Consider the following 20,011-nt stretch of genomic DNA (forward strand, 5'->3'; position numbering starts at 1 on the left):
CTTTAAGACCTAAAACATCAAGAAAAGGATAGGGAAATGATGAATTCCCAATATCCCCACCGCCACCGAAACACATGAAATATATAGGACGAAGGGTTGGGTTTTTGGCGTGATGGGTCAGGAGGAGGGTGAGGATGGAATCTAGCTTGATGTGCTTTGGCTCAGCAGGTAAATAGGAAATGAAAAAAGAGAAAGAAAGAAACGGGTTTTGGTGCACCTCTTCACAGAACCAACCAAAAAAGAAAAGTAGGAGTAAGAAGTTTTGTGAGAGCTAGCTAGCCCCAGAAACTAATACCACCTCTCTGGCATGCAAAACTCCAAAATAATTCACAGATTTCAAGGGGACTTCAAAACGAGTCTGCTGCGGTATCAGTGGGAAAAAGACAATCACCACAGAAATACTAGTAAATGACATGGGCTGTGAACTATCTTGGCCATCAGATCAGATCAGAAGAATACGTAACTGAAATAAATAAAAAGCCGAGTTAAAGGGGAAAAAAAGGAAAAGGGATCAGAATCTCAGTTCCCGCAATTTGTTGTTGTACCTTTATGTTATGGTTCATACATACTACCACTTTCTCATGTAACTGGAAACAGTTTTGATATTGAAAGCTGCTTTCTTGGTAGTACGAAAAAGGGGTCTAAAAACGCCCACAGGAAGTTGTAGCTACCATATGGGACAAGAGAAGAGATAGACACACTAGGGAAGCGGTGGTGAGGGGCATCAGGATAAGGGCATTCTGGACTTAGGAGGAGGCACAGGAAAGACCATATAGCCAACTGTCGTGGCACCAATTTTTTCCCACTCTTGATGTAGGGATTTTTTTTTTTTTGGTTTCTGTTGACATTGATGGAATCCATTGATTGCAATAGGTTATTAGTAATTTAGTACAAGGCCATAAATGTGCTTAAATACATAGACATTATCAAAGGCTATAAATTCCTCTGAAGTATCAAAAAAGTCTGGTGTGTGATTGGGTAAGGTGGAAAAGAACACTTGGTGGATGCAGCCAACCTCACACTGAATTCTGTAGCAGGCAGCCTTCTCTTCCCTCTGCCCTTATCCAACTCTCAGTCGTAGTTAGTCGTAGTTAATAAAAGACTTTGCATTAAACCAGAGAAAGGCCAGCCATGAAATGAAATGAATTATAGTTTCTTTTTGTGCCTAGGAGAAGGTGCTAATGCAGTAAAAGCATTTGGTTGGCTGATGCTGCATTGAGATTTGTGGTGTGTGTGTGTGTTTTGGTTTGATCCATCACTACTGGCCCTGCTGTGGATATATCTCGACTATTAGTTACTCTTCATTCTTCAATGCTCCTGGGTTTTTGGATTATTTGCTGAGATGATTGTTCAGTCAGCTTCTTAATTAGGCCTTAGATTCATAGAGATGGAGAAATTTCACACTATCATCAAGAAAGTCCTCAGTTTTGGGATTATAGCGTTGCTCATATGACAGCACAACATATACCAGGAGAAATGAACAGGGTCACATAATCAAATTTTTTTAAAAAAATTATTTCCAAAGTTTAGATTTTTTTTTTTTTTTACCTAATGGTGAACTAGGGTACTGTGAATTTTCATAAAAAATGTGGTGGAAATTATATGTCAGGGGGGACAGGGGTTGAAGGATGGGTCTTCTCAACTTTGGATCAGCAAGATACCCTTTATATGGATGGAGACATCACAATAGGTTGTGTGGGTCAACTTTGCTCAACATTTTTTTGTGCATGAAAATGCTAGTGCAATTAGAGTATGTTTGCAGTTGAGTGACTCTTACCCAATTTGTATTTTTGTCTACCGGTTTACCAATAATTTTCAATCATGTCGACACTTAACAGCGAGGTGATATTAAATATGATTTGTGACGAACATTTTTTATGTTATCTGTGGACTGAGATGGTGAAAGAAAGCATTCAAATCTCTATCACTGAACAACCTTAACAAGGCAAAAACAACAGTTTATGCCACTTAATTAAGTGGCACTTCTTTTTTTTCCCTCTCCTTTTCGTGAAAGAGGTGGTCCACTGGCACCTTTCTAATGGCGATTTTGGAGTGAAAATGTTCTTGTATGCATTTGCAACATTGATTTGAGAACTGGTGGTAACAAGACAGTATGTATATCCATGGTGGAATGTGTGTGTGTGTTCCCCCCCCCCCCCCCCCCATATTGGGACCAGCTATTCATGTCTAAAGTTCATGCATGCGGCATCGAAAAGAAAAAAGGAAAATTTTCGACGATAGAAATTTTACTATGTCAAAGGAGTTAAGTGTAATTTTTCAAATTTGAAGGGAGTTTAGTGAAATTGTTAGAAATCTAAAGGGAGGTTTCTGAAAATATCCCTTATAAATAAGCAAGGTAGTGCCTCAAATTTTTGAAAAAAAAAAAAAAAGGAGGAGAAGAAAAAGAATTACTATTGCTTGTAAATGCAATTTGAGATAATGACGTTGAGGGGCCATATATATATATATAGCTTTCTTTTGGGTCCAATAAGTAATAATACCAAATATGACTGAACCCGCCTCATGAGTCATACTCAATGACACAAGATGCCCACTAGCTCTCATGAACCAAATTAATCTACATGCAAATGAGCTCAGACAAATGCTCTTCATGTCATACCTAAACATCTTTGTCCCACTGCCTTATGCTCCCACCCTATCACTACTTAACTAGTATATACATGGGATTTGGGGCAGGGACGGTCATCAGTATGACCGTCCCTGCACGGTTGAGGGCCAAGATTGGCCCTCAAAATTTTGTGCGGCTGAGATTACACCATGTAACTCGATTTCCGTGCCAAGTGTGGGTCCCACCACTATCTGTTGTGAAAATACATCCTGTGAAAAAAAAGTTACACGATGTACAAAGAAAGTTACATGGTGTTGATAATGACCAAAATTGGCAGGGACGGTTGCCGTCCGTGCCCCGAGTCCATATACATGTATAGTAGACACTAATTTCACCTTCCCTCAAAGCCTCAAGTTACACCTGCGACTTGGAATTACATGTAACATCAATGAAGACTTGAAAGGTTTCGGAGTTTGATTCGAAATTAAGATACATTTAACATCAGTATTTCTATTTTAGTGTTAGGTCTTAAAAAGATGGGGTGGATAAAACGTTTTTAGGTAGTTCAAGTGTAAAATGAGCAAAGTTACTAAGCACGATTGATAAGCCTAAAGTACGGCTTAATTTAGTGCATGCAAGAAAATAAGCTTCTCAAGTGATTTACAGCAAATGCTTGTTCAAGTTCGAAACTGATGAGAGTCCAGCCAAACTTCTAGAGAATTTAAACTAAATTTTGATAGATACAGTTAACTGGTTCAGCATCACAGTTTTTCCTAAGAAAGTTGTCTTCATTACTGCCACACCCAAGAGCCAAGATGCATCACATTAACTGTAAATAATCAAAGCGCACCAACTCATTGGCTCTGTTAATCACAGTAACCATTTCATTAATTTAGCACAACACGTACTATCTACTACTAACTTGATTTTCGTGGACAACATTAATACAGATTTATCCTTTCTGGTCACCATAACATTAAGATATAGATTTATCCTTTCTCGTCATCATAACATATAGAAGCATGCAAAGAGAAAAGGTGGGAGTCCCTTAAAGCCAATAGTGAAATCGTCCACTGAATATGCCAACTTCTGTCAACAGTCGACTTCACAAATCACAACTATCATTTTCACAGAGAGTTGGTCGCTTCAGTGCTAGCCAAAACTTTCTATTACTTGAAAGTTTATGAGGTTAATAAACTAAGATTCGATCACTCAAACATGTATCAGTAAGATTCGATTACCCCAATATATATATCAGTAAAGATTCGATTGCCCAATATCAATATGTATGTATTATCAATACTCATGACTAAGAAGCATTAACCTTCTCAGGTTCTGCCATTGTGCTCGTACGACATTCTTGGATGATTCTGTTAATTATTCACTCTTTGATATATTCTCTCATGTCACTTCAAATTTAGATTTTGCCATGTACCCATCCACCTTTAATCTCTTTCAATGTTTTTTAGTCCACTCCATCAGGCGTTTACAATCTCTAATTCTCTGTTAGAACATCTCTATTGCACCCTCTTCTTCTTCTTTTTTCCCCGTTTTTCTGGTTGCTGCATTATGTCGTACGTGCATGTAGATAAATCGTATCAGACAGCACACCGCGAAAGTAAATCTAGCATATTACCCAAAAAATAACAAAACAAAAAAAAGGGAAAAGGAAAAGGCAAGCAAATCTAGCAAAAACGCATAAATGATTGAATCAGAGAAGATTATTGACCATTTGGTGCAATTGAGGTTTCATGTTTGTGGACAACACATGCTTCTTCGTCGTGTCATGAATCGTGCTGATTGATTGATGGGGAAAGATGCTAAAAGTCAAGAAAAGGATAGATTACAATTTCTCCACGGGGAGGAAATGTGGGCTATCAAATTGCTTTGGACAATATTTGGAAAAGTGTTTTTGGAAATGATAATATTCTGGGAAAGATTAGAGTGCCAAGTGCCAACCCCATTAAGCTGATATTCTTGAAGGTGGGAGACTACTGGCAAAGTGGGTGTAGAAATGGGAACTTAAGAGCAACTCTAAAGTCTACAGCATTTGACAAATGAAGTGCAGAAGAAAGTAGAACCTTGGGGGCCATAGAGGAAACGAAGGCTGCAAATCTACATTTCATGCCTGCCAACTTTTTATCCGGTCAAAACCTTAGAATGACTGGTGCCACCAACACGAACTCTTAACATACACCAAGAAACAAAAAAAGAACACTTTTTTCGTTTTTTGGTAGAGGAACAGAAAAAAAAAATTCTCAATCTCTGTACAAATCGATATTGTTAATCCTATTTCTGAAATCAAGCTCAAAATGGCAACGCCAAACTTCTCCTCAATAATTTGCCACCCTTCTCGTAATGATGCCCCCAAAAAACTTTGTCGTTATTGGATTGTTGATAATAATATGTACCATGTACTAAGACTACATTATCTGACCTCAGCTGTGTTCCTGTATGCTGCACAACTTGCAGGAACCACATCCATAATTTCAACTGGCACTGCCTTTGCTTTATTTACAGTAAATGGAATTATATGCAGCCCTACATTGCTGTCTGTGTTGAAGCAAAACTAGACCAGGAACCAGTATTCAACTGTACATCCATCTCTCTGTACTAAACCGTTTGCCCATCCCATTCTGCAGGTTGAACCATCTCACTATTTCTTGTTTTACTTTAGAGCTGCATGATAGAGCTCCAAGTAATCAAGAGCAGGGCGATTCCAAGACCAGTCTTGCTCCATTACTCGTTTGCACAACGAATTGAACCAGTCTCGGCCATCATAACAAGCAGACAAAGCTCTGAGAAACAGAAACAGGAAGCAAGTTACATCTCATAACCAAGTTAACTAGCAATTAAGTAGGCCCCTTATTTCTTGCTTCCTATCTTCCCCTTAAACACATTTCTGTTCCCACAGCATAGTTTCCTTTACTATTTTTTCTTGTTCCATTTTTTGATATGGAAATAAAAATCGTAGAGCATTTTACGACAGCACTTGGACGCTCAAACATTAGAATTGTCTTGCCTAATCTTTCTGACTGGCCCACGAAGTTCCAAAAGGAAGTAAAGAGAAAAAGGATCTAACTATTCCTATTTATATGAAGAAAATAGGCATACTATCACTGCAGGAATGAGTGCCAAATTTGGACTCCAACCCAATAGGATCGGGTTAATTTTACCTATTGAGTGCGTAATCAATGCCAGCAGCATCTGCTCCATCAAAACTGAATCCATTTGGTTCCAAAGCACAAGCTTGTGCTCTTTCTTTGTCATGGTCAACATCAAATACAGTGTCGTAAAGCCCTAGAATGATGCAGAAAAAGACAGTCAATGTAAAATAAAATCCAAGATCAAAAACTGCCATAAATGCAGATTAAGGAACTCAACATTCCAGTTCTAGTAAAGTTTCATGACATAGAAAGAAAAGAATTTAGTCACTTGAAAAGCTTAAATATGATCTGACACATTGCCTAAATACCTCACAGTGGGAGTACCCAGAATTCCAGATTTGGGAAATTATGCTAGGGAACCTCAAGGTGGATTACAAGCTGCAGGTGATGTCACACAACTACTGGACATATGACAGAGGCAAAATTCTTCTGGCCATAAAAGGACAACATTCAAATTGGCACAACAGAGATCTCATTATACATGCAAGTCGCCAGTTCAAACCAAATTTGCTTCATTTGATTCAGGGAAAAGCACATTTTACAACTTGTTAAACTCAAGATGATTGTTATTTAAAATGATTGGCCCTTTCACTGAAATTAGAAAATTATCAGTTTCAAAGAAAATTTAAAAGAAAAAAAAAACAATGGAATAGATGAGGTTTGCAACAGCAATTTGCAAGACATCCTAACTGTGAAAGGTCTTGCCTTGAAATTTTTTGTGCTGCTGGTGTAGAGATCCTTTACACATTTGCAGCTCATTTGGGAGCAAAGAAAAGTTATTTGAAGAGAAAGCCTGCCACTTTCACTCTTACTTGTTTAGTGAAGGAATAAAAGAGCAGAAATGGGATCACTGCACGTCGACTCTTGTCCTACAAGGCCACATCTTGTTAGTGAACACCCAAACAAGATGGGTAATGATTCAGCAAGATTCTCTTTTCTTTTCTCCTGCTTTCTTTTTGTCCTAATCTTCCAAAACTATGCCGTACAGCAAAATTTCTTTGAGGAGATTAAATTCAAAGATGAAAAAGAAAGAGAAAAAAGAAAAAATAGAGCAGAACTTTAGACGAACCAAAAAATATCATGGTGGCATAGCAGTTCCATTTGAATAGAATTTGTTCGGCAAAGTTTCTGAGAGAGAGCAATATCCTAATCATAATAGAGTCGCAAAAACTTTCGACTGAACTCCTAGAATGCAATAGACAGTTCTATAATAACTTTTCTTTTCTTTTTTTTTTGCTGCAACGATAACATACCTACAACCTAATCTATCATATTCTACAGGGAGAGGGAGCCTAAAAGAGGCTGTATAAGAAGCTAGCAGCTGTACAGACCCGACTAAACCAAAGGAGTGCTCTGGCACCTCCTTTGAATTTTTTTCACTACAGGTGCGTTTCGAACCCCCAACCTACAACCCAAAGAGGGACTTGATCTCTTTTTGGTGTCCACTGAGCCAAAGTTTGGTGGCTCAGTTCAATAATAACTTTCAGAAAAAAAAAACAACAGAAAAAGAAACCTCCCAAACACAAGGATTCAGCAAAAAGAAAAGGTAACAGATTAAAGTCACCATTTTCTATCACCAGAAATATCAGAAGACCAGAATTTATCCACACACCTCCAGTTTTACGAACAACAGGGATCGAACCATATCTCATTGCTGTAAGTTGAGTGAGTCCACATGGCTCAAAAATTGAAGGGACCAAAATAAAATCTGCACCAGCATAAATCTGCAATTTCAAATGAACCATTTAATACAAGTGCAACTGGAAAATATATGTGAAACTGGAGAGGAAGTTCCACAAGTGAATACCAAGTGAGACAGAGGTTCATCGTAGGTCAGGCAAAGGCGTGCACGGTCATTATGAGAAGAATGCAATTGATTTGCCAAATTAACAAAATCATTTTGAATGCGTGGATCAGGAGCCGAACCCAGCAGGACAACCTGCACCATAGTCCGTTAAAACACCAAATACAGGGTTGACATATCAACCACTTCCTAATTGGAAACAAGCATCAGAACTTTCAACTCATCGATGTATATGCACATTATGGTCATTTTAGTATGATTTACTTCACAATCATACAGCTCATTTATCCACCCAATGCTCCAAACCACCCAGATAGAGATACACAGGTAAGTTGACATCACATGTGAATATACAAAAAGTAGGCTAAAGGGCAAGTTTAGATTGATATCAACAACACGTCAAAACTAAAAAATTTCATTGTTATTAAGAAACTACAAAAGTCCATGGTATAGATTCATATCTGGTGAAGAGTCAAATGCAATCCTCGAACAATCAGATGCAGGGTAAGCAATCAGTTAAATTTGAACCCTATGAGCAACCGGAGAAGGAAGTAAGAAGCAAAAAACCTGTCCACCGCGGTCCAAAGTGCGCCAAATTGCATGTTTTATTAGGTGGATCCCTTTCTGGTGAGTCAAACGACTGATAATTCCTACCAGAGGCAGGTCTGCCCTTTTCAAGCCAAGCTTCTGCTGCAAAACTTCTTTAGCAGCCCTTTTGCCTTCAATAACATTTTCTGAAGTGTAAGATACCTGCAATAATTAGTAATGCATTAGCATTATACAAATTTAGACAGGAGAGAATTTTCCAGTTTCAAAAAATGGCCTCCCTTTTATGGTATATTGTCAGACCATGGCTGGAGACTCAAAAAAGTTTATAAAAAACATTTGAGGTCCTCTATGGAAATTCTCCTCCTCTTAAATGTTTCCTCAATTAATTTATTTCTTCTTTACATAAGGAAACCCAAAAATTTGCAGTAAGTGACCAAACATTGTCTTCATAGGCATAATCAACATATAGAGCCAGCAACATACTAGGCAGTCACATAATGCATAGAGCCTTCAAACACATATCAAACATAAATTTGGAATGCTTGGGCCCCAATTAACATATGGAAAACTTACCCCTTCGCAAGAACATATCACAAATTGAAGCTTAAGAAACCACAGTACTAGAGCACCCTTCATGCAGTAGTTACGATGCATGATAACATCAATGCTGCAGATTTAGCCTATCAAAAACTAGAATTTGCTCATTAAACAAATTATAGCTCCATAGAATCGAAAGTAAGAAGATTAAATAGCCGCAAAAGGGGACCAAAATTTTATGCAAAGCACAAAGAACATTTCAATTGATTCGTTCAAGAAAGCAGAAAGTCATCTAGATCATCTAAGAGCAGCTGAAATATACAGGACATGCATAAAAAGACTCCCATAGAGCCACTTATCGTCCTTTAGCTTCTACCAAGATTAAACCTCAGACTGCTTAGTTCATTACACACAATGTTTTTTAGCAGTAACTAATCTCTTATCTTACAGTGTCTCCTTCAGTTCTGTTTGTACCTTCAGTAGCCTTACCCTAGCCTGCTGCTCCACAAAGCTCTAAATTCTATCATCATCTCCAGAAAAGTATCTCATTCTGTACTAGATAAAACCTATCCCCAGTGCAAATATCCAGCAGTACCAAATAATTGATCAATATCAATTGGTGTTGATGTTATTTAGACAGTAAGGCACACTAAATCTGCTAAAAGTTGAACAAAGTACTGAAGTAGCAAATACCATAACCTTCCTAAAGTCAGGCACCATAAAATAACAAGTCAATGATATAACAAAATGGAATTTAACAAGATAGATTTAGTTTTACTCCATTATGGGTAAAAAGATGAATGAAGGTACCAGAGAAGCAGGGAAAAAGAAGATTAAAAAATTTTAATACTTACAGGAATGAATTTATCATTATAAGGGTCCCATATGTCTGGGTCAATGCCATTTAGTATTCCATGAAACTTGTAAAGATGAGAAGCAACTGCTGGATTTCCTGAGACCTCCCGTGAATAAGTGGGGGAGACCTAAAGCAGAAGACACATTCAGAGTCTTATGGCGTCTGTGATACTGATTGAAGAAACTTTTTTCATTGCAACAGAAGGTAAAGAATATAATCATTAACAGGCTGGAAAATGAGTATAGAGTATATCAGGCACTCACAGTTGTAGCCTTATCAGTGTATGCCATTGCTTTGCCAATCAAATGTGCTCCAAATTCGAGGTTATGTATTGTGAAAACAATGCGGGCTTTACTAAGACCATAGTGCATATATTGTTCTTTGAATAACCATGCAACTGGAGCACTAGACCAATCATGACAATGAATAATGTCCTGTCAAAACAAAAGTAACAGTAAATGTCATCAAAGCAATGGACTCTCAATTTTGTTCCTTGCACATACTCTAATCAGGCCTTTGCACGTACTGCCTACAAATTTCTTGGATTTTATACAGTTAAAAAATTGGTTTTACTGCTCGACAGACAGAGAGGACAAATGGAAGCACCAGGAGAAAGGAAAAGATGATAGCAAGAATATACTTACTCTATGTACCTTTACAAAGAACTAACATGAAAATCAAAATCAGAACATCAGAAGTTAGTTACACCTTCCTCTGTTTTCTCAAAAGAAGTAGGCTCCAGCTTGGTTCAAACTAAAATTGGTTTTAAGGTATTCACATTTAGCTTTTACCTCTAAAATATATATATATATTTTTTTAACTTGAGAAATGGTTCTTCAACAGGAAAAGTCCTGTGTAAATAATTTTTTTACTAACTTGTAGGTTATTTTTTTCCATGTCAATGGGAAGGTGACATTGGCAGCAACAAGAGTAAAAATATAGTTTTGGAGAACAGTGGCTTCAGCATTTGGGCCAACACGTGCTCTCTTTTAAACTTTGAAACAGCTTTTCCAGAATGTATTCTTTTCAGAAGCTTTAAAACAACCTAAGGAAAGAAGAAGCTCTAATCAACTAGGTAGTAAATAGAAAAGTCATCTCTGATTATGTGCATCTTTTTAGATATCAGAGCAATCTATACGCAAGAAGTGCCTCCATTCACACAATGCATCACTCATCAACATGATCAGAGAAATTGGATATAGTACTTTAACAAACCACTCATACATCAGATCTGAACAAAACTAAAATTTATTTTCTTAATGGTGAATGACTGTTACTTTATGAAAAATTAGACTTACTGGATGGAATCCACTTTGCAAAAGGAACTCAAGAGCAACATGACAAAAGAAACCAAATCTTTCACCATCGTTATGGCAACCATATATACAGCCTTTCCCAAAAAACCTGCCACAGGCAAATGAATGTATAATACAACAGCCATTTCCCCTAAACAAATTTACAAAGACCTAGGGAAAGAACATATATGATGTATAATTGTACTGAATATGTGAAGTAACTGAGAAACAACTTCATTCTCTTTTTTATCATCCTTCATAAGGTTGATTTTCCCCACTCAACATTTCAGAGAGAACGATAGAAAAAATGTATCTAAAAACATAGTGAAACTGAAATCTCAAACTGCACCAAACAAATTGACATTAGTTAGCCAATTATCAATTCATAATAAAGACTTCACTCACTGCACCATTTCATTTTCTCAGGTAGACAACTTAGAAGTTGATCTACCCTTCTACTTGTTGGAAGAAAGCAAACATGCACATCCAGAGACAAAGCAAAACTCTAGACTCAAACGATAGAAACAGATGGCATGAAAAGTTCTCCTCTTTACTAGATGATAACATAAGTGAAGCTTACAATAAAATGCACAAAATAGGCAAAATAATATAAACCTTCATTATGAAATTGTAAAGGAATCACATGCCAAGGTTCATCAAATTCGTAGTAGCAATCAAGTTGTTGGAACATGTATAAGGAAAGAAAGGATCTAAATAAAAAGTCACGTCTCTGTTGATTCAGAACTCAAAAGAAGAAGAGACACAATACATTACTTCAGGAAACATAAATTTCCAAGCAAAAGGAAATACCAAGTTTCCCATTTCTCCAATGATATGGCAACCAGGAACAAATTCTCAAACTGAGTAAAGCTTCTATGTGTTCCTGTCAAAAATTTTAGACGAGACAGCTATACTAATACAGTTTTTTCCAGAAATTTGTTCTATCTTGTTTAGCTTATTTTCTGTGAGACAATCAGAACCTAAAGATCCGAAACAACCTTTTAAGGGATAACATTTCCAGAGAGAAAGAGTTTATAGTGCAAAATATGAAGGCGGGGATAGGCTATCATCTTAAATGATCTATCAACTATGATGAGTTGACTCATATCAATTGAATGGTCAACTGAGATGTAGATTCCAAGACCACATACTTAGTATAATTACTTGCAATGGAAAAAAAAAAAAATAGCCCCATTTAGTTGTAATTACTTTTTTCTAATTTGACCAACTCTTTAGTTCCATTTTGTATTTTGAAACTGCCAAGAAGAAACATGCACTTCAACACAAATTGATTTTCGTGAGAGCTATGGGTACATAAGAGAGGGAAGTAAAGCCCTCTCAAGGATAAGAAGATATGAGGAGGCCATAAGTTGGGATACAAGTTACCCATATTAATTACCCATTTTTCAAAGAACAAATCAAGAAACATAATACCTTTCATGTCATGTGATTTGTGTAGAAAGAACTTTCCTACAAATAACTCAAAAGACTAATTTTATCAAGAACATTTGAATGTACCACAATAATAAAAAGAATCAGGAAGCATTTTAGCAAGAGAAGCTAAAATATTGAGTATATTACTGGTCATCAAGTACTCCCTAAATAGTGTTTGCACTATACAGCAAAATCGTAGTAGAATTAAACAAGGGGACCACAGAAAAAAAGGAGTATGGGTATTACAGCAATTACCCATTTTGAGGCTCCAAAAAGTAGACAGAGAGGCCTTCCACCTTGCCAAACCAAACTTTAATTTCAGTCCCACCCCAAGAATAGCTTTTATGAAACTGAAAATCCTTGACCTGTTTCAAATGACATAGAGCTAATCAGCTCTCGAGCAAAAGGTTACTAGTTCAGCCAACAGATTATGAGGAAGCACTTCCTATAAAAATAACATCTAAGATGGTTTTCCTGATTGGCTAACAATATTAGCATAAAAAGAGAACTGGTCATACAGAACAATGGATCAGGCACTAGATCTCTACATTTCAGGAAGCAAATATCCAGAAATATTGTGTAATATACATCTGTCTATATATTAGTGTAGTAAGACTTCTGTTGAGTTAGAAATAATCAATGATGTGCAATCATCATAGTACTGCAATGACTGCAATAGTCAGAATGTTTCAACTGCCCAATGACGGCATTTAAAAAATATGACTGATCCATAAAAGTACACATTTAATACATTGGAAGAAATATTCCATCAAACTAAGAGATCAGAAAAGTAAATAAATAGAATCTGCAGGCCACTATTCACAGCCGTAAGGAAGACATGACACCCAGCCATATAAACAGATGAAAACTTACATGGCTAAAGTTCAAACAGTCATACTTCGGAAGGATAACATCTACACTATGTTTTAAATCCTGTACAGCACGGGAAAGGCTAGTGACAACATCACCAAGGCCTCCCACCTGTTAAAGCATAGAGAAAATTGCAAAAATGAGTAGATGACCACAGCCTTCATCAAAATGGTTTTGAAATTACAAGCATGAATCAACTGCAACACCAATCCTAAATGGTACAAATCACATGCATCACAAAAAAGAAGTTTCTCCCAAACCATCAGTATATCAGAGAAAGAAACAGTTGAAACTGTTACTACTTTCTTGATAACAGTTGGAGAAATTAATCAAGGACAAATGAGCAAGTGTGTTGTGTTCACTTTTTGACATATCTGAAAAAACCTTGAAACCAACCTTTGCAATGGGAGCCATTTCAACTGAAATATGCACAATATGCATCGGGGGTTCCTTGATAACTCCTCCAATAACAGGTATGTGATAGTCCATGCCATTCTTGTTGTCAAAAATTCCACCATCCTCTTTCTCAGAGAATACAAAGTCCATCATATATGCATCTAAAGGAACCTTAACTATGGGAAAGAAAAAGGCATAAGAATATTATTTTGGATGTATTCTTATTCAAGGTTTACTTGCAAATGAATAAAAGATACATCCAGCATGTATATAGTCTTAAGAGTGCTGAGAAAATGGAATCCATATTCACGCAATGTATCATGAATACAGGTGGCTGCAGATATGCATCACTTATTGTTAATCTTCCTACTAAGCCATGAATTGGTTCTACCAAACTGTGCATGTAAAATTTACAGGATGCTACTTTTTTTATTTGTCATGGTTGCGTTCCAGAAAAGTTTTATGCAGAAAAGTTTTATGCAATTCAGAAATTTTAGTTACACATCATAAGTTTGTATTGTAAGCATCCAAAACATCACAGACGACTATTAGCCACCTTATCTTGGGTCAGAGCAAATGTATGTGCAGAAAAGGTAAACAGAGGTCTGCCGAAAGGTTCTGAAAGAACAAATTAAATAAAATTTTGATCTAGGGAAGCAAAGACTTCAGTCAGTTCTTCCCCAGATGAAAAATGCCTAGCCTTGTTAAATATCAAAATGCAAGCAGGAAACAGAATAATCTGTTAAAGAAAACTAATAAACCTAAAAATACTTCCTCGCTGTACATAGTAGCAAAAAATACACACCAGTTGCTTTAACATGAGAACTTTGATCAGCAGGCAACATTCTCTGTGGTGGCAATGGACCCATACGGTGAGTCCAACGATTGAATGAGAATCTGAACCAAATTTCAGGCTTCCCATTCAAGACTGTGTTGGTAGGATTATAGAAAACAGTTGCAGCATTCCCAGCTTGGACATCAAGAGGTTCAGTGTAGACAATATGCTTTTGAGATAAAAGAAATGTTTTCAAAGTTCTTTCCTTTGTTTCTGCTTTCATCCATGCTGTCTTCTCAGCCTACAGATGGCAGATCACGAGAGATTAAGATTTAGATATATCAACAGAAATTTTTCCCATAAAGAAAAATTGAATTGGACTGATTTTTTTTTTTTTTTTTTGGGGTGGGGGGTTGGAAGGGCACAGGCAGCAGTTAGAAAAGAATTTCTCTACTCCATCAATTTTGCATCATAAAGAATTGAAATCAAGGTGCCATTTTGACAACATCTTTTGAATATATTTTTCAAAACATCAACCTTAGCACGGATGGCCTCCTCTCTGATCCGTCTCTCCTCTTGGAGATTTTGGTATATCTGATGCTCTTCTTCAACCCAATAGTGATCCTCAGGAACACGCCGTGGAACAATAGCACGGAAATCCTGCCTATCATTGTTATCGTAAACCCTTGCTTGGTGAGGTGGACCATCAGCAAAAACCCAGTCCAAGACAAGGGCACGATTAGGCACAACAACTGTAAACAAAATAAAAATAGATCAGATAAAATTGCAACATCAATGGAAAAAGAAAGCTGAAGAAGAAGTGCATGAAGTTTTCAGAGATACAAACATCTGTTGCAAATAATATATTATGTCTCTGCAAGTAAAAAAATGGTTCAAGTAATTATTAAAAAAAAATTTTAAGTGTTTATCATAAACGCAAAAATTCAGTAAAAGATGCACAAAGAAATCTCCAACAAATAGTGCACAACTGTAGATCTCCGAATAGGAAGAATTTCAGAGATTCATGATAAATTAAGAATCTGCATGAACTCTGATAAACAGGTTCATATTATCACTTCAGGAAATGAGATTCTCTCAAAGAAATCAATACTGATGGAATCCAATTTTATCCTTCAAAAGACTAGCTCTACCCAGTCTAAGTACCGATTCCCCAAATCCTAACAAACTAGAAATCAGATGAAGCACTTCTTATGTAAGGTAAACATTTTGCTTGACAAAAAGAATCTTCATATCATACTCTATCATGAATACCAACATGCATCATTGATCATTCAAATCACATAGGATATCATACTTACTTTCAGCATACCACCAATCTCCACTTTTCCTCTCAGATCTGGCAAGCTTTGTTGAGATGGACAGCCCATCCTTCCACTTATTGTGACCTCCATGCAGCCATAACTCCTCAGCCTGAATCAATGGACCTGAGCTCTTTTTATAGAACAACCTGACCTTGTCCCCACCTTTAAAATCGCTAGGTTCTATGTGCCAGACATCATCAACAGACTTCGCAGCCTTTTTTATCCACTCTTTCAACATTTCCTGTCTCCTTGCAGCCTCCTCTCTTGCCTGTGCTCTATCAGCCTCACGTGCAGCTTTCTCTGCTTCTATGCGCTTCTGTTCTTCTTCATGTCTTTTCCTTTCAGCTTCCTCCTTCGCAAGTTTCTCCAACTCCTTGCGTTTCTCCTCAAGCAAGAAATCTTCAAACTCAGGAACAGTCATACCACCTTCAACAGTAATGCAGAAATCTTTTTTGTCATTATTATCATAGACATCTTTTCCATTGTAGAACACAAAATCTATCTTGTATGCTTCCTTAGGAACATGGACCTGGCAAGCCCACCAATCACCATTGAGACTTGTCTTATCCAACTTCGTAGTAAAAGATTTCCATCGCCAGTCATTAAAGGCTCCCATTATCAGTACGTCAGGTTCATTACTCAATGTGGATAGACTTCTATTGAGGAACACTTCTATATCTTGATCAGGTTTTACCAATTCAGGATAACAGAATAATCTGTTTCCTTTCTCAAAATTTTCTTCAGCAAGCCTTTCCAATGCATGTTTGCGTAAATTTGCTTCCATTTCCATCCTTAACCTTAGAGAAGAATCATCCTTCTCCTTTTGCTCTGGTTTCAAGAATTCATCTTCACTCATATATTTGACAATTTGAGTACTCCCGATCTGGTTTACATCATTTTTCTTAATTGTGTCTTGCTGTTTTGGGTCATCAATTTCGACGGGCTTATTACTTGCGATAACATCAAATGGCTGATCTTCTAAAGCAATTCCACTCAAATGACCGTCAACTTCATTTTCCTTTGCAACTCCTCTTACTTCATTTGTCTCAGTGAGGTCCTTATTACCAGATCTAATTCTTCCATTTTCTGTCAACTTGCTCATTTCAGCATCAAGTGGTGGTTTCCGGCTTGGCCAGTCCTCTTCAACAACATTGTCAATTTCATTTTCATAATCTTCCTCCTTTGCTTGTTCAATGTCATCATCCTGTTCTTCACTGGTTTGTTTGAGTTCAATTCTATTTTTGTTTGCAGTCCCAAGATCCTTGGGTGGCAAGTTACTCTGACTTTCTTTCTGCCCATTGTTTTTCTGATCTCTTCTCTGGCTGCTTGTCCCTGGCTGTGTTTTTGGCACAAACCCTTTTGGTGTAGAGTCTTGAGTTCTAGGAGTTGGTGTTCTTCTTTGTCTTCTTCTAGAAAAATCTACACAATGCAACATTCAAGTAAATATTAAGAAAATTAGAGAAATAGCTCAAGTCCAAGACGTTCAATGGAAACTTAAAAATGAAAGCAGCCAACCTGCACTTGCAGTGATTCGATGCGAAATGTGAGCTACCCCATAGTCCTTGCTCCATAAAGAAGACTATAACAAATGCATCAGATAGGATAAAATATATCAACGCAGCAAGTCCACTATAATCCACAATGTACACAAAAAGCTACCAGAATTTGACAGAAATAATGAAACTGCTATTGATGTAGCATTGAACAAAGTCTTATAAGTATTAACAGACAACTGGTTCTGCCTCAAAGGGCACACAACCAAATAGAACGAACTGACCAGAAACATATGCCTACCAAGAAACAATACAAAGACAAACCCTTTTAACAGTTTGTGAGACAGCTTATATGCATACAAAAAATGTTAATGAAAAGTGGCCACTAAACTACGCCTAGAAAAGAGTAAGCTTTAGCTCAAGTGGTAAAGCCACCCCTCCGCAGGCCATCTCCCACAGCTAGAATGTCATCACGATCAGCGGCAATGTACTCAGTTTGTGTTTGTGTGTGTGTGAAAGAGAGAAAGAGAGAGGAGGAAGGGGAAGGGGGAGGAGGCGAACACACTAGCCTTAAAGAGACATCAATCGGTTCTAATTCCCATCAAGACTGATTATAAATTCAGAAAAAAAAAAAAGTGCAATCCAATCAATAATCACTACCTTATACAAAAGGGTTCTACTCAAGATATCATTTTGAGCCTCTGATTGATACAGGACAAGCTCTATCTCTGCTTACGCATAAAAGCAACGAGTAACCAAATATCAAGACATGCACACACACAAGCACTTATTAAATGCTAATATGAACCCCTAGCATCACTACCATAGTTAACAGGGGAAATTTGCTCACGATAGTAGCATTGTAAGAAAATAAAACAGTGAGTGAGAAGCAAACTTTTACTTGGGAAGACAACAAGCTTGTGGTTCTATGAGGCAGGAATCCCAAAAAAGGCGTGATCTTGATGTGGGTTCTACCATTAACCACTGCTCTACAACTCAATGGTTTCTGCAGTGGCAAAGGGACCTCCATTGGTGATATCTTCAAGAATGTTTCATGAGGGTCTGTCTTCTTTCTTTAACCTCGGAATCGGTTAAAAACATCCCCTTTTGATTCTCTACTTGATTGAATTGATATGGATATTGATAATCCCTTCTGTACTTAATCTCACTTTTTCTCTCTCTGTATCTGTAGTAATCAATAATAGTACAAGTATGTGCTTACTATTATTAAACAAATCGAAAAAAAAATATCTGCACTAAAATCCAGATGAGGTGCTCAGCCTACTTTGGTAATCAGCTTTTCTTACTAGTTAGTATTATTTCTTTCACGGATAACAGAACGGGAGAGTCCAAAAATTCAGAACCATAGAAGCAAAATGTTCCTTTTTTTTTCTTTTCTTTTCTGTCATAATCAAATATTTAACGAAAAAAAAATGTAACGAAATTGCGTGAAATAATCCTACGGCTGAGAATGGTTATCTACTGGATTCAAGGGTGGTGATTTTTGGGTTCCATTACTAGTAAGTATTACATGCTCTTTTTTATATTTTTGGGTTTAAATTTCTGGAGATGGGAAGATGTAGCTAGAATGAAACATTCCGGGGTGATGCTGATCCGGTTGGGGCAGGGCAATCCAATCAAAACTGGAAATAATAGGGTGGGGTCAAGTGACACTTGGAGATAAAAAAGAGTTTGGTTTGTCTAAAGAAACGTACGAGGGTGGCTTTGATTGATTTATTTAGTATAATGATTCAATGGTGAACTGATAAGGCATATACTTTAATTGATCTTTGACTAGTTTGATCTGGGAGAGGCATAATTGTTAATCACTAATTGATCATCTACTTTCCAATATTGCCAAACTGTCCCCAAGAAATGACCCCCACCTAGAGGCACTGATGAGAGCGATGGCAAAGGAAAGGCAGGAGCAAAAGAGCACTCTTGAAACATCCAGAGTCAGTGAAGAAGCTGTTCAGGTACAAGATGAGGCTAGTTAGGGAGTGCTAGTTAGTGCTTAGTAGAGGCTCCCCTGTTCCCTCTTTCTATGTCCCACATCGTTTGTTGAGTGTGTACGTGAGTAGTACTTAAGTTCCATGGGTGCAACCAAAAGTCAGCCTTTTGATTGTATCTTGTGGGGTTAATTTAAGTGTCATTGATGAACTTCTTGTCAAAAAAAAAGGTACAAGATGAGGCAAAAATTAATCCGAAGATAGCTATCTATGAGGATAAGGATACCAAGCGGCGGGGAAGGGGCATGGGGGCAAAGAATCACATGGGACAAGTTAAGACAGCTTGGGCTATGAGCGACAGAGGCACAAGCATACCAATACTGGATTTAGCTGAAACAATAAGATTAGTTTTGATCAAGGCTAGAGAAAAGCATTGGACAGAATTTAAAGTCCATATCCCTCAGAAAGCAGCTTTTATCCTCGTTGATGTCCAAGAAAACCAAAGACAATCGATTGGCAAATCTGATGGATGATATCAACAATCTTAACTCTTTGTTTCAAAAATGCTCATTCTGTTTAGATGTAGCAAATGATAATATATGTAAATCTGTTAGTACTTATGTAGTAGGCATTTGCGGTAATGAGGAATGGAACAATCCTCAAGATATCTAACACTTTTATATAACCTGTTTGAGTCATTGCTCTACAAGTGTAAAATTTTTGGATTTATGAATACAATTCCTATCGTTTCAAGGAAAAAAAAAAGTGCCACTACTGAGTATGTGGTTTATGAATTTGATTTTGATGTCATTAGGTATACATCTTTGAATTCCATGCTATTAAAGCAATTTATTCATTTCTTCATCACTAGTAAGAAATCCCTTGAAAGAGAAAAACATTATTGAGTATTAACCTCCGAGAATTAACCTTGTCCACGATCTATATCTATTTGTGACGATTGAGTACATAAACTTCTAGGTTTTACCCAATTTCGT

At 37.1% G+C, this 20,011-nt stretch overlaps 1 protein-coding gene across 1 annotated transcript; it reads right to left on the bottom strand.

Moving 5' to 3' along the window:
- Window positions 1-4,666: 4,666 nt before the first annotated feature.
- Window positions 4,667-18,357, bottom strand: LOC113782855 (starch synthase 3, chloroplastic/amyloplastic). The gene is made up of 16 exons (XM_027328791.1): window positions 17,969-18,357; window positions 17,090-17,153; window positions 15,572-16,993; window positions 14,790-15,004; window positions 14,283-14,553; window positions 13,478-13,653; window positions 13,085-13,192; window positions 12,467-12,576; window positions 10,781-10,886; window positions 9,746-9,916; window positions 9,481-9,609; window positions 8,108-8,290; window positions 7,544-7,675; window positions 7,349-7,460; window positions 5,746-5,869; window positions 4,667-5,367 (listed from the first exon to the last, which is right to left on the bottom strand). Exons 1-16 carry the CDS (start codon window positions 18,095-18,097, stop codon window positions 5,238-5,240), a joined length of 3,582 nt encoding a protein of 1,193 aa, XP_027184592.1. The 5' UTR covers window positions 18,098-18,357; the 3' UTR covers window positions 4,667-5,237.
- Window positions 18,358-20,011: the final 1,654 nt, after the last annotated feature.

This window comes from Coffea eugenioides, chromosome 9 (genome assembly GCF_003713205.1).
Source record: "Coffea eugenioides isolate CCC68of chromosome 9, Ceug_1.0, whole genome shotgun sequence".
Classification (NCBI taxonomy): domain Eukaryota; kingdom Viridiplantae; phylum Streptophyta; class Magnoliopsida; order Gentianales; family Rubiaceae; genus Coffea; species Coffea eugenioides.